General features: G+C 44.9%; 1 protein-coding gene across 5 annotated transcripts in view; it reads right to left on the bottom strand.

The window, feature by feature from the left end:
• Positions 1–14,984, bottom strand: part of Car10 (carbonic anhydrase 10) — a 504,947-nt gene that overhangs the window by 15,624 nt on the left and 474,339 nt on the right. For all 5 annotated transcript variants that reach the window (XM_030246368.1, XM_030246367.1, NM_001361707.1 and 2 more), the window contains 2 exons: positions 7,367–7,462; positions 3,108–3,180 (listed from right to left, as the gene is read on the bottom strand). In XM_030246368.1, the coding sequence (XP_030102228.1) occupies positions 3,108–3,180; positions 7,367–7,462 (169 nt within the window). The remainder of the gene's footprint in view (positions 1–3,107; positions 3,181–7,366; positions 7,463–14,984) is intronic.

The following is a 14,984-nucleotide window of genomic DNA, read 5'->3' as shown; positions in this document are numbered from 1 at the left end:
TCGGAAGACTCATGTGATAAGAAGCTAGATGTATAGCACCAGCCCTGGGGTGTGCAGAGTACCCCTTCCACATCACCTCAGAATTTTTGATGCTCAGTACAAAGAAGTATGGCTACTTCATCTAAGAGAGCAAGTCAAATTGGAACTCTGCATTGAAATGGGTAGTTTAGAGATCAGGGAGGGATGTATTTTTGCACTTTTGGATACAGTGGTTGAAATAGTAGCCTATGAGGGTGTGCTGGATAGTTTTATGTCAACTTGACACAAGCTAGAGATATTGGAAAAGGAGGGAACCTTGGTGGAGAAAATGCCTCTATAAGATCGAGCTTTAGGGAATTTCCTTAATTCGAGATTGATATATGACAGCTCAGACCATAGTTGGTGGTGGCATCCCTGGTCCTGGGTTTTATAAGAAAGCAGGCTCAGCAAACTGCAGGGAGCAAGCAGGTAAGCAGCAGTCCTCTATGGCCTCTGTGTCTGCTCCTCCAGGTTCCTGCCCTGTTTGGGTTCCTCTCTGGACTTCCTGTGACGATGAACAGTAATATAGAAGTGTAAGCCAAATAAAGTCCCCTCCCACCCCTGCCATGTTTCTCTGGTCATGGTGTTTCATCATAGCAGTGGTAACCCAAACTAAGACAGGGGGAGAATTTACTTTTCCCTGTCTCATTTAAGAGTGTGGAAGCAGGATAAAATAATATGTGTACCAAGCAGCCTCGGCACCATCTTTATCCTGACCTGAGTTTGTGGGCTGATGCCAAGATAACTTGCTTCCTCTTATAGAGGCTGGGTGCTGGGGAGATGCCTAGGTTTTGTGCTTCAGGGTGACTCCTGTTTCAGACCACCTACCTGCCACAGGGCCAACCTTCCCCTGCTGGAGGCTGTAGGAAATTTAACTGGAGGGAACAGAGCTGTGCTTTCCTGCTGAGCAAATCAATCCCTTTCTGCCAGTGTCCTGAGCATGGCGGTGTCTGGGACAATTCTGTATATCAAGCCATCATTATCCCTGTGGTGAAACTCTTTTCAGGTGTGTGACAAAGGTCACTCACTATGTGGGACACCTCTCTCATAACATCTGCTATCAGAGGACCCATTATCATGTCTCGTCATGCAGACCAGAGTGTCTTGCTTAATTTCCCCTCAACTTTTTTCTTTTTTTCCCTTTTCTTTCTTTCTTTCTTTTTTTTTTTTTTTTCCTTTTCTGCCCAGGCAGGTATGGAGCGATTTCATCCACTTCCTCTTTCTAGAGTTCCATTTCTATGTTGGAAACACAGAATTTCTACTTCTGTGGCTCTAGAATACTTTTCCTGCTCCCTCCATTATTGTGACTGAAGGAGAATGTTCGTTTCTCAAGTGACTCTTGGATGAATTGTTGATGGGGGCAGATCCAATCTTTGAATGTTCAGCAACTTTTGTATTGCTGGTATTTTGCCTGGACTGCCTTGGTTTCCTCCTTCTGGCTTACCTGTCTTCCTGCCTTCCTCCCCTTCCTTCTTTGCTTTCTTCCTCTCTTTTTTTCCTCTTTCTTTCCTTCCGCTGCTTTCCCTTCTCTGTAACCACTTCACTTAATATTAATCAGGTGGGTGTAGGGGGAGGGGAGGGAAGCCAAGGACCCCTAATGATCCTCTATGCAAGTGGAAATCAGACAGATTGTGTGTTGGGGTTTAATGTGCAATTTCATGGCTTTTCACAGTCTCTAAACTGCAAATTCAAGATGATTTGAAAACATTTTATTTAATTTTCATGCTCTTTTTTAATCAAAAAAAGTTAAAAGAATAATAATCTTTTATGGGCAGTTATAAATGTGCTATTTACACACAAGACAGAAATATCTCCCTTAGCTGAGCAATCTGAGTGTGCTTCGAGAGAGCGCCACAAGAATGCTGATGAGGGAGGCAGTCAGTCTTGTAGGTGATGTGTGTAGAAGTGGAGTGATCTTGGGTTCACCAGTGGCTTACCCCATCAGTTCCCTAACCTCTTTGTATATAGGAGGGACTTGACTGTGGTCCCCTTGTGGGGAGTGCAGCTGTCTCAATCATCTTTATGAGTCAACTCACAGAAGGTGTGAGTTGAAAGATGCAGCCAGTGCCAGAGGGCCGTGCTCTCTGTAGTGTCCTTCCATATCACACTGGAGACAGAAGCAGCAGGGACAGCTCTTCTACAGGCTCAGCTACAGGAAGGCCTCAGCAGGGAGATGTGGGAAATAAAATGTCTGCATGTTCTATCTTCCTTTGGTGAAACTCGTTATGTACCTGTTGTTTGAGTCACAAATCTAGACCTTCAAGATTTCAGAAACCTGGGGTTGAACTTTTTCAGCTGAAGCAGCAGCATTGACGTGAGGGGCTCCTCGACAGAGGTCCAAACCAAGACTTGAATTCTAGTTTCCTGTCCACTCCTAACTAGATACCCCTATTTTCCCATCTTGACTTTGAATCTCTTGATATATGTCTATTCATATGGTTTCCCCAAGACTTACTGCCCCTAGGTTTACTGTGCATGGCAGTGGGGTAGGTTTACTGTGCATGACAGTGTCGTTCTCTCTGCTCTCCCACTTTATCTAGGTGCAATTTCTTCTTTTCTGATTAAGGAGTTTAAGATGAAGCAATCTGAAAGCCTGGGCGGTTGGCAGAACCCTACAGATCCCCAGGGCATGGAGAATGAAGGAAGATGCCACCCAACCTCCTCCTGGAAGGAGATAAGACTTGGTTCAGGTGTGGTTCTGAAAAGGTCACATTGGGTCCAGAGTACCTGGTGGATTTTGTTTTTCATCATATAGTTGGCAAAAATCCCAACGACGGACAGCTGACACAGTAGAGTGAGTCAGCCGGTAGAATACCCCAGCTCATTACCAACCCACAGGCTAACGATGACCACATCATCATAATTGTTATTGCCTTAGACAGGCGTGGATGACAAAGACACTCTGGGGACTTATGCTTAAAATGGGCTGCTTCTCAGCTAGCTCTGACTCTCCAGAGTGACTTTCTACAGAATTAAAGGATCATGAAGCAGAAAGGGGCCCACAGAGCTCATCTGTTCTGGCTTCTTGCCTTCTGACAGGACTAACCTTTGTAGAATAGATGCTGTAAAGAAAATTGAACCAAACTTACTTTTATATGTTATTCTTGTGATAGTATCTCTGTTGAGCATTCGATTAAGAAATGGGTTTGATGAATCAGAAACCTATAAGAGAAGAGAAAGTGTTAATGACTGGGTGTCAATCTCCCAGGGCAAATATTATGCATTATTTCATTCCTTCATATTGATGGCTTGCCATGGGTCCAAATGTGATGGCTAGAAATTCAGAGATCAGAGACACACATTCTACTCTGTAAGGACACCTCATCTTGAGATGGAAGAGAGGCAGGCAAACATATTGTCCTCATGTAGATTAAGGAGTGCTCTGATAGAGTCCTCATGGAGAGACTGCTCTCTGTCTGGGGAGTCAGGGGAGTCAAAGTCTGAGTTGGTTTGGAAGGATGGGTGGCAGCTACAGTATTTTAATGCTAGAATATGAGAAAGGAGGAAAGTCAAGGAGACAAGAAAAAAATCCTTGCTGAGGACCTGTTCAGAAGAGGCAGATGCGCATACAAATAGCTAGTGGAGTTGAAGGCTTTGGGAAAGGCAGGATGGGAGGCTAGCCCATGCTAGGCTTTGAATGTCAAGCTAGGATATATTTAATCCTCAGGAATGGGGAACCATTCAAAGGGTTTTGAGCAGGGAATATGGAATGAAATGCCAGGAGAGGATCATGTGTCTAAGTAGAGAGAATATCTGGAATAGGGGTGCCAGAAGAGGGAGGAAAAAAGAGAACCTTGTAGTTCTACTGCTCATTAGCATATGAATATATTATAAACCCCAACATCCAATCTTTCTTCCATCTACCCACCCACCCACCCATCTATCCTAGAAATATTTATCAAGTCCCTATAATGGGCAAAAACATTGTATTAGAGATGAATTTCCATTTCTGTACTTATGCTCTTCCATGTCCAGATTCTTCTTCTGGGAGAAGCAGCTGAGTGACAAGCAGGTAAGGATCAGAGAATCACCCTTTATAGGACCACCCTTTATAAGACCACTCTACAGGCAGCCTCCTGTAGCTGTGGAATTTCCTTAACAACGCCCCTTTTACTCAGTCTTTTCTCAGGACCACTGTTTATCTTAGTCATTTCTCTCCTACCTTGCTTAGTGAGGCTCTGCAATTTACATCTCAGCTGCTAATCAGATGCTGTGACACATCAACATTTTAAATCTGATTTATTCCGAGGGTTGGGGGGAAAAACAATCACAGCAGATGAACATCGCTATTAGATAAGCAACAGGTACCTTTAGTTTGGAGGAAGCACAGACTGTTTATTTTGCTTCCAGCTGTCTTTCTTCTTACAGGGTTTCCTGGGTGTGTTGTTGTGACTGACAGGTGCTGGGGAATGAGGGTGCTCAGTGGAGGTAAAAACCCCACCTCCGATGGGGAAAAAGCCCCAAGTCAAGCATTGCTGTTCCCTGGAAACATGCATGCCAAATTCAGCTTCTGTTGTGACATACTCTTGAGCATTCAAAGGATAGCTCTCAGAGCCTTCTGTTTGTGCTGTGTACTGTGTGATAGCAGGAGGGGCCATGAACGTGTCTGGCAGAGCAGGAATCTGCAACAGCTCTTAATTGCTGGGGGTGCCGGGCTCCTGGTACCTGGCAAGCTAGACAATAAATACTAGGGTTGCGACCAGCCCCCATTTGGATCTGGTTAGAGATTATTGAGATATTTCCAAAGTGCACACAGATGATTTGTGGGCACAAGTGTGCTGGCCGTGTGGGTGAGAGGATAGAATATGTACTTAATCTAAGTGAGAATAAGTTGGAAGTTAATGGTGTGTGAGATCAAACAGCTATTACAGCCAATCTCAGCTCCCTGTGGTCATGGGAGGAAGTGTGTGTGTGTGTGTGTGTGTGTGTGTGTGTGTGTGTGTGTGTGTGTGTGTGGTGTGTGTGTGTGTGTGTGTGTGTGTGTGTGGTGTGTGTGTGTGTGTGTGTGTGTGTGTGTGTGTGTATGTGCGTGTGCTTGCATGCATACATGCACACATGTGCGCCTCGATGAATGTGTAGTGCTCAGAGGCTAAGTTGTAGGAGTCAGTTCTCTCTTTTCACCCAAGTCCCTGGAATTGAACTCAGATCATCAGGGTTGTTAACAAGTACCCTTAACTGCCGATCCATCTCCTTTTACCCCCAAACCCTCGGGCATCTTTGGTTCAGCATTTGGTCAGGGTGACATTTGCTCAGGTGAACCACTCGCATGTGAGGACTTCAGCTCCAGGGAGCTGGAAGCGGGAGGCAGGGGCATCAGAAATGGGGCTGGTGAGTACCAGACGCTGCATACCCTTAGAGACTAAGGATTCAGTTCATCTCATTTCTGGGTACCCGTGTCTAGCAGATGGTGGACCTCTGTCCCATGCTCACTTGGAGTTTGGAGAGGAATTAATGACAAGTCAGAGGTCACTCTGGAGCTGGAAGCCTGGGAGTTGACTTTGTAGAAAGAAGAGAGGCTCAAGGAAAGAATGGAAAACTCTCCGGGGTCTAAACTGGCCTGAGAAGATTCAGGAGCTGACTCCTGTCATTTATTGGCCTAAGGATTTAGTATAGGTCCTTTCAACAAATTACGGGAGAGCAACCTGGGCCTGCAAGCCTGACTGTTGGTTGGGATCTCAGCATAGTGCGGATTTCTGCGTGAGCCCATGGAACACCGGCAGTTTGCACTGGAGGAAGTTGGTTGCTGGTCACTTCATCAGTCACTGTCAGCCGTTACACGCTTGAGCTTCTAGGACGACATTTACTGACTTAGAAACTTTAAGCAAAGGGGAGCAAAGTCAGGGACTGAAACTGAGATGCTCTTCAAGGGACAAGCAGCATTGGGAAAGGCAGGTTGGCCTCTGGATATCACTCATGGAAGGCTTGGCATGTAGAAAACCACAGGAAGAGGTGACTCCTGGTCACATGACAATATGCAACATACCCTTAGGCTTGTGGACCATGATTGCATGGATTGGTTGTATGTGTCATAACTGGGACCAGAGTAAGAATTTGCTCCAGGCTTGTGGGTACCAGTGGGGCATGGCTGGGGGTGTGTGGTTGTTTGAGTGGCACCTTCTCTCTTCTCATCCTCAGTTCCCTTTTCAGCTCTGTTGAGTTGACACACAATGGGAATACACTAATGAGCACTAAAGCCAGGCAAGACTTGGGGTGTCTTTCCTGCCTGAGCTATTACAAGCTCCATGAATTTGGCCTGGCTCAGATGAAGGTTAGGAAGTTAGCAGGAGGCATGGCAGCTGGGAAGATGGCCAATACCTGTTGCACAAAGTCTGCTTTGGCAGGGGGTGGGATGGAATGGGAGATAGTGTGTGTGGGCGCTATTGCTTAAGGGGTCCCCAGAGACTCCCATTATTCCAGGGGCTCTGTTAAAACTCCTTGATGATGAATGCTAAATTTCTACTAAAATTCTTCATCACAGTCCAAGTTCTGGTTAGTCTAATTTTCTTTAATGATTTGTACACAACCCTCTCTAGCAGCCCGTATAGTGCGGTACATTAATTAGCCTTTGTAACTAACATAGTCTACTGAAAAATTTCTTTTTTTATTTTTTACAATTGGAAAGGGAATCTTACTTTTTCATTAAAAAATGGGCATATCTGCATTATTTTACATCTGCCAAAATATCAAAGGTAATTAAAGAACGAAATCAGAATTTGTTCACTTGGACATTTCATATTGTTTTTGCCTACTGGATATCTGGGGAGCATGGCTGAAAATCATACATTCAAAATGGGGATTTTCGTCTTAATTCTAACTGCCAGGATTATGAATCAGCCTTTGAGTGGGAAAGGAAGATGAAGTTTTCAGCTGCTGTGGGGAAGCCCGAGGTATAGTGCAGGGCCTACCTGGGAGGATCAACCCACTCTTCTTATTCTCCGGGTGTCAGCAAGTGACGGACCGTCCTTCAGTCCTAGAGGGTATCGGCTCTCCAGCTCTTCTGCTACTGTCCCCTTGTTCCACACTAGCAGGTGGGGCCTAAAGCCTGTCCCTGAAAATCGCAGTTGCTTTCTCTCTAGGATGGAGGCTCCCCAAACCTTCAGCTCCCAAAGCTCTGAAATGGAACCTGTCCCTTCTGCACCTCACTTCCAGAGCTCCGAATCTTTTATGAATCTCATGGTTATAAAAGTCCTAAGACCCCAACGTTACTGCAGGCATGGGTATGAATTGACATTACTTCTTTAACTTTTTAAAATTACAACAGAGACTGTAGAATGATGCTCTGGTTGGTATTGGGGGGGGGGCGCGGGAGGGGGTGGCAAGCAGAGTACAGGAATCATGCAAGACTTACTTTTATAAATATAGAAACTACCACCAATCCATTCGGGCTCTTCGCAGCTTCTGTGACATTTGTGTATAGCTCGTGGTTATAGTGGATGAGTTGTACCTGGTAGGAAGGGAAATCAGGAATAAGAACAACAATCCTGGCTTGAAAGGTATCAGGCACAGCCTATCTTCCAATACGAGGGTGAATTGCAAGCATACGGAGAGACTAGTAGAAGGCTATGCTTTTTCTTATTCTTCTCTCATGTATTACATCCCAACTGCAGTATCTCCTCCCTTCCCTCACCCAAGTCTATCTCCCCTACTTCCTGTCTCCCCTAGATCTGCCCCTCCTCTGCCTTTCTTCAGATAAGAGCAGGCTTCCCAGGGATATCAACCAAACATGGTGTAACGCACTACAGTAAGACCAGGCATATATTCTCACATCAAGGCTGGATGAGCCAACCCAGTAGGAGGAAAAGGGTTCCACAAGTAGGCAAAATAGTTAGGGACAGCCCCTGTTCTCACTGTGAGGGTTCTCACAAGAACACCAAGCTATTCAGCTATAACATATATGCAGAGGACCTATGTCAGACCCCTACATGCATCCTGATCTCTGTGAGCCTCTGTAAGTCCAGGTCAGTTGATTTTGTGGGCCATGTTCTTGTGGTGTCCCTGACCTGTCTGGTTCCTCCAATCAGAAGGATGCGCTTTTACTTGGTGAAATTTCAGAGGGAGGTGTAAATAGAATCTATGTGTATAATACACACACACACACACACACACACACACACACACACACAGAGAGAGAGAGAGAGAGAGAGAGAGAGAGAGAGAGAGAGAGAGAGAGAGAGAGAGAGAGATATGGACATATCTACACATATTTGCAAACATGTTGAGGTAACAATGATGTTTTTAATAAGATTATACCCATCTGGTGTTTCATCCCTCCCAGGATATTTCTCCTAAAGTGATCTTTAAGTGAATTTTCCACATTAGGAAATGGAACAGCCCTTCAGGTGTGGGCATCTCCCAGCAGCGCCAACAGCTACCACTGGCAGTGAGTAAATCTTGCTGGTAGCCTTGGGTGAGCAAGGATCTGTTAGACTCTGAGCCATCCCCATGGCTCTGGGAGGAGATTGGCAGTGTGTAGGATGCTTGGCTCTGCAGATGGGAGAGTGGATGGTTCTGTCTCATGAAGTGCCAGCCCGTTCATCTGGTTCACTGGGTTTTGCAAAATTTTGTTTCCCCATCCTCTAACCAAAACCTGTGACTGCCTGCTAAGATTGGTGCAGTGAGCACTGTTGTGTGTGTGTGTGTGTGTGTGTGTGTGTGTGTGTGTGTGTGTGTGTGTGTGTGTGTGTATGTGTGTGTGTGCATGTGTGTGTGTGCAGGAAGAGTCCTGGATTTGAGTTGTGTTGAAATGCGTTTCTCTCCATTACCTCATTCTTTAAAACTTGCATTGTGGAATATGGCATGTGCATATGCCTAAATGAGCACACTATAGACTTTTATCCACATGATCAGATTTTTTACCACTTCACCAAGAACCTGTTCTCTTCCCATAAAAAATTAGTGTGATTATCCCTTTTAAGATGTACCTTATAGGCATTTTTTAATAAAGTTTTATAATAATATGAACGCATACTTTATGGTAACAAATTTAAAAATGTAGATGTGTCTAACAGTTCCCTTGTCTCCATCTAACTCTAGCTCACATGATAGAAAAATTAGCAACTCAGTATAAATCCACCCAGATGGTTTTCTTTGCTTATAAAGTACATAGCTGCACACATGCAAATAATCTTAAACAATAGAGGGATGGGAACACACAGTTCAGTTGGCAGAACTCTTGCTTTCTCTGGGTTCAAAATCCAGCACCATATAAACTGAGCTTGGTGGTGAACTCCTGAAATCTCAGCACTTGGGAGGTGGAGGCAAAAAAAAATCAGGGTTCAAGGCCATCCTCAACTCCTTAGTGAGATTGAGACCAATTGGGGATACCCAAGACATGTCTCAGAAACAGCAACAGCAATACCATCAGAAACAATAAAATGGAATAATTTACAATTGCAATTCTAAAGTTTATTTCATTCTGCCTTTTTGTTCCAGTTCACACATATAAATCTACCCAAACTCTCTTAGTAGCCTCCTCCCTGCATGAAAACTCCAAAACGCATTGAGCCAGCTTTCCTGCCTTTCTATAGCTTTGCCCTTTACAACACTGTCACAGCCAATGCATCATGGATCTCTCTGTAATGGTGTCAGTGCTTTGCACTGGCTGGGTTGGGAATTAACAAGATTGTGCCAGGAAAGTGATTTGTGACTCTGAATGAATGACTCTGAATAGCATTCATTATTGTCAGTATCCCGTGTTGCATTAAACGGGGGAGTAGTCATGTTTTCAGAGTTAAAGATAATGAGCTAAATAGAAACTTTCCTTTGAATTTTGAAAACAACAAGTCACATTTTCTTTTTGTGGCAGAATGCAGGTGTTGCTGGCCATCCAGGTCCCTTGGCACTTTGAAACTCTCCTATGTGTGCTTGCCCCACTTCAGTTATAACAATTTGAGGGCGGAACCAGGTGCTGTATTTCTAAAAAGCTCTCCAGCTAGAGGTCCAGTGGGGTTGCAAACCATTGGAACATCATTGGGCATCAATAATGCAGCCATGTTCACTCAGAGGGTACCACGAATCTGAACAGCCTAAGTACACAGAACATGCCACTGAGGGGGCTCACACTCTGACTGCTCCTGACATTTCTCATTTGCTTTTTAACTTCCTATACATTTTACCAGTGGGGCAGGAGGCTACACTGCAGCTACTCTGCTATCCAAAAGGCAGCCACTGGCCAGGGTTGGAGGACCATTTACCTGTGCAGTGCTCTGTCAAGCCTATGCTCAAAAATTTAAGCTATGAAGGAAAAGGCAGCAGTGGGAAGAATGGGGTGTGCATAGGAATGGAAGGGGGGCAACATCTATTAGTGCAGCCAGTGAAAGGCTCTTTGCAGAGAGGATATTTGAGCTGAGATCTGATGATGAAGGGGAATGAGGCCTGGGGAGATCAGAAGGAGGTATGTCAGTCACAGAGATCACAGAATACAAAGGGCCCAAGACAGTGGCAAGTGGTGCAGATGGTTAGGGGTGGATAAAAGTGGCTCAGGGTGGGGCCAACACACACAAGACTTTGCAGATCAAGGTAAGGGTCTTTGCAGCCGGTGGTGAGGGTCTTTGCAACAGCAACTCACTGGTGTTAAGAAAGTAAATGAACTCAGTGAATTTTGAAGACATCTCTTTGGCCACTGAGAGGAGCATGGTAGAGACAGAGGAGGTCTTGCCTACTTTTCTTTACATCATGGTCATCTATTACCCTGCCTTCTCTAGGACGCCAGCCCCTCTCTGTTCCTATGGTGTTCTTACTCAGGATTTATTGTGATGGTAAATTAGCTGGCAATGATGGATTTTATGCGTCAACTTGACTGGGGTAAGGGGTGTTCAGAGAGCTGGTAATACTTGTGGGTATGTCTGTGGAGGAGTTTCTGGTCAAGGTAGATCAGCATTTATATTAGGACACTGAGTAGGACATATCAACCCTTTCAACCTGGGTTTGTATCCACCCACAGAGAATAAAGAGATAGAGGCAGGGCAGATTCGCTTTTCTTGGTTGGAACACCCATCTTTATCTACCCTTGGAAATCATAGTCAGGTAGGCCAGTTTCAGTAATAAATCTCCTTTTATAAATACCCCAGTGTATTCTGTTGGTTCTAGCTCTAGGAGACTCATGACTAATGAAAATTCAAAGTACCTTACTGTCCAAACAGCATGGGCCCTAGGTGACCAGTATAGATGAAAACCATAGATACCTGGTACAGACATGTGGGAGCTGAACATCACTGTCAGAGTTATTCATCATCATTATTTATTGATGATAATCATTAACATCTTTGAGCACCAATCATCTACAGTAAATGTAGGACTAGAATTGTGAAGCACGTTGCAATGGATGAAAGGAAAGATGCTTAGAGAATGTGTCTGGGGATCCTTCTCCAGAGAATCCCCGCAAGCTGAGATTTATAAATACAACATTAATAAGTAGGACATAGGCATAGAGATGTGTCAGCTGAAATACCATCTCATTGACTTCTCAAAAAACTCCATGAGCTAATGTCATTATCTGCTTTTGATTCATAGAGACACCAGAACTCTAGTCTACCACTTGGTCAAGGAAGTGTTGCTTGGTAACCATGCTCAGTTCTTACAGAGTTCAGACCCAAATACCATGTTACTTTAAAACTATTGGCTTTATATCTAGTTCTACCTTTAGGTAAGCATTTCATGTGATGGATGCTATTCATCCTTTTGCTCCTGATGTTTGTCATGAAATCTGGACCAGCGTGGAGGGTTAGCCAATGCTTGCTGAATGAATTATTCGACTTCATAGAGTCTGAGTCTTGGAAAGAGCCTTAAAGAAAACCAAGACCAGCTCATTTATTTTAAACACGAGGAAGCTTAGGCTCAAAGAGGGTCTGTGTCTTGCTTATTACAATATGGTAATTTATGCTCCATTCATCAGATGAATGGTTAAGGAGACATTGGATGGGATAGCAGAAGACCACTGGGAGTCTCACAGGTACAGGTAATGATGGCATCTTATGCCCATGGTTTTCAGGCATTTTTCATTTTGGACCGAGACTCTTGCAATTGGATGCAGGACCACATTCACATTCCAGAATTTTTTAAGGACCAAGGTCAAACCTTTCTCCAAGCTTTTTACTGAAATTCAGCTTTTGAGCTAATTCCCAAGTGTTTGTCTTTGCTGAATGAACACTTGCTGTGAGCAGGCTTCTGAGTCCACAGCAAGTTGTCCCCATCATTGATCCAGCTGGGAGCAGCCTCCGGTAGGAAACATACTTTTCCCTTTCCAGGAGTGTGATTCACCAATACGTGACAGGTGACAGGTACTGTTCACTCACCCCTTGTGTCTTGGGAGAGTGACCACACATCACTCGGGCCTTGTGCACATGCTATAGTTTGCCTACACTTTGTCCCTTATTAAACCCGAGTCACCTTGTGATGGCATTTAGCACTCCATTAACTTCTGTGTAGCTTTCACTGCCTGTAAGGTAAAGGCCTGACTCTGAGCCCAGTCCTTGTGTGGGGCCTGACTTTTCTGAATGTCTCAGTGGTTACAATGCCTTACCAGCTTTCTTTCAGTTTCCCTCAAACTTTGTACGTCTTCCTTCTCTACAGCACAGTCTATTCACATTCTGCACAGAATACCCTTTCTGCATGCTATACCCTTCTGTTCCTTCTTTATCTGACTTTAATTTGTGAACCCCTTTAAAACTCAGCTCGAGGGTCATCCATTGAGAGAGGACCCCCCCCCCCATCCCCCAAGAGGTTATTATCACAGTCCTGTCAACTTGGAATACACATCATAGCTGTTTCCATATTTATTGTGAGAATGATCAGTTTGTCATGTCTTTCACTAGACCCTAGTCTAATCTGGGTAAGACATGTCCACCATCCCCAGTACTCAGCACTCTGTCTGTCCACAGTAGCAATGGATAGAGGAAGCAAGACAGACAGTGGTCAGACTATAGAATGTGATATCATGAGAAGCAAGGAGAGAAGGGCTGCTTGGCTGAACTGATAGGAAGCCATCTGAATTCCAGAGGTGTGTACCAAAAGGGAGTCAAGCAAGACCTTTAGCATCACATAGGACTGTACAGATGTCAAAGCCCAGCTTCATCTCTGAACCCCTAAGCAACCCAGAGTCTCCTCTTTACACAAGGATTGTAATGCTACCTATGTCCTAGGTCCCCGGGTATGCTCTCACGAGCTGGCCTATAAAGCCTCAGTCCAGGGTCTAGAATACAATAGGTGCAGTAGTCAGCTGTTAGCATGCATGCTGTTGCTCTGTGCTTGCTTGTGCAGCAGATAATAGAGCCTTGGCTCCCGCAGAAATCACGGCTAGATGTGTGCAGTTCCTTCTTCTGCATTGTCTTCGATGAATGAAATGATGTCTTCCCGAGGGACCCTGAGGAAGTTGCTACCTAGTGGGGAGAACTCTGTACTCCCTGCACCGGGTGAAGTGAGAGCTTTGAGGAGGAGCCTGTTCCCAAGAGGCTCAGACTGTAATTTAGCAGGCAACAGGCATTTAATGCAATGAGTTAGATAGCGAGTCTTCCCATCCGCGGGACCTGCGGAGCTTCTGTCACAGTGACTTAACTCCTCTCTCCTAGTATTAAAGCAGTCAGGGGGGGGGGGGACCCAGAAATGGATGGGTGTGGCTAGAGTCCAAGAAAGCTTTATTTGCAACAATACACCGTGGGCTGGATTTGGTTTGTGGTTATAACTTACCCACCATGGCTTAAGTCAAGAGCTGGGCAAAGAACTTCCATGGTATTCATTTTCTAGTAAGTGGATACAGCTGGGAAGAGGATGTAGACTACGAGAAGGGGAGCATGAGTCTGTCCCTCCCCCGCATATAGCAGTCAATCTTATATTTCTACAGCCCTTTAACCTTTCCAAAGTGCCATCAACCCAAATGAGTTTATTTCTGTCGGCACTTAGGTCCCAGGTGTCCACTCTGTGCTGGACCCCAGGAACACAGAGATGAAACCCACAGCTCCCATATCCTCAAGGCACTCATACAAGGTATCTGTTTGTTCCTGAAATAGACAGAGGATAAAAAAGGAGGCTCGGAGAGGTCACACAGCCAGTGACAGCATTTCGGGTCCACTTCACTTTCCCATAAAACAGTGCAGAGAAAAGGAAGGTGTTTGATACTTGAAGGGTAGATTACATTTCAGCAGCTTTTGCTGGAACAACAGTTATAAGCGAGAACTTATTTATAGAAGTCATTAGCAAGCTTGTCTTTATGTGTAAGAGCACACAGTCTGTAGAGAGGAGCACGGCTTGATAGTTACCAACCGCCACATTCTCACCCTAAGCTTTGGCAATTATCACTGGTCTGCCTGGTGATGATGGTTTCTGCATCCTAAGACATGCGATGGAATTGAAGCTGCAGATGAAAAGAAGCACTCATCATTTCACTGACTGGAGACCCTAGATGTATCACAGCAATGCAGAACACTCGAGCGAGGGCTGTTTCCCCCCAGAAGAGAAACACTACTTAGATTTTAAAGGCATAATGCATTGCAGTGAGTTGTTCTGCAGTCTATACAGATGCAGGGTGTGACCCTTGGGTGCAGGGCAGTGTGGGAAATTTTGAGGCTTGGCTTATCCAGATAGTTGTCCATCTGGGTGACACAAGGTGAGATACTTGGCCCCTCTGTGCCATCATTACTTTCTTAGAGCATCGAGAATGCATCTGGGGGTTGTTGTAACAATGAAACAAGGAAATTTTCAGCATCCTCTTTTGGAGTCTGGGCCGCGTCTATGCAAACAGTCACAATAGATGAGGTGATACCATGGAAGAACTGGAATGTTCCCCTGGTGCCCACACCTATGACATAGTCTTAAAATGGCTGCTGTCAGAAGCCAAACTGTCTTTCTAGGGACTTTTTCCCAAAGCATTTGCAGTAGTGAAGCTGCTGAAAGCCAATGCAGGGTGTGCCTCCTGTAAGGAGGACCATCTGCCTCCTTCCAGATGTGACCTCTTGAGCCAACTAGGATTAAAA

This window comes from Mus musculus, chromosome 11 (assembly GCF_000001635.26).
Source record: "Mus musculus strain C57BL/6J chromosome 11, GRCm38.p6 C57BL/6J".
Lineage (NCBI taxonomy): Eukaryota > Metazoa > Chordata > Mammalia > Rodentia > Muridae > Mus > Mus musculus.
Note: the sequence above shows the minus strand (reverse complement) of the source record. Positions and strands in the feature narration are given on the sequence as shown.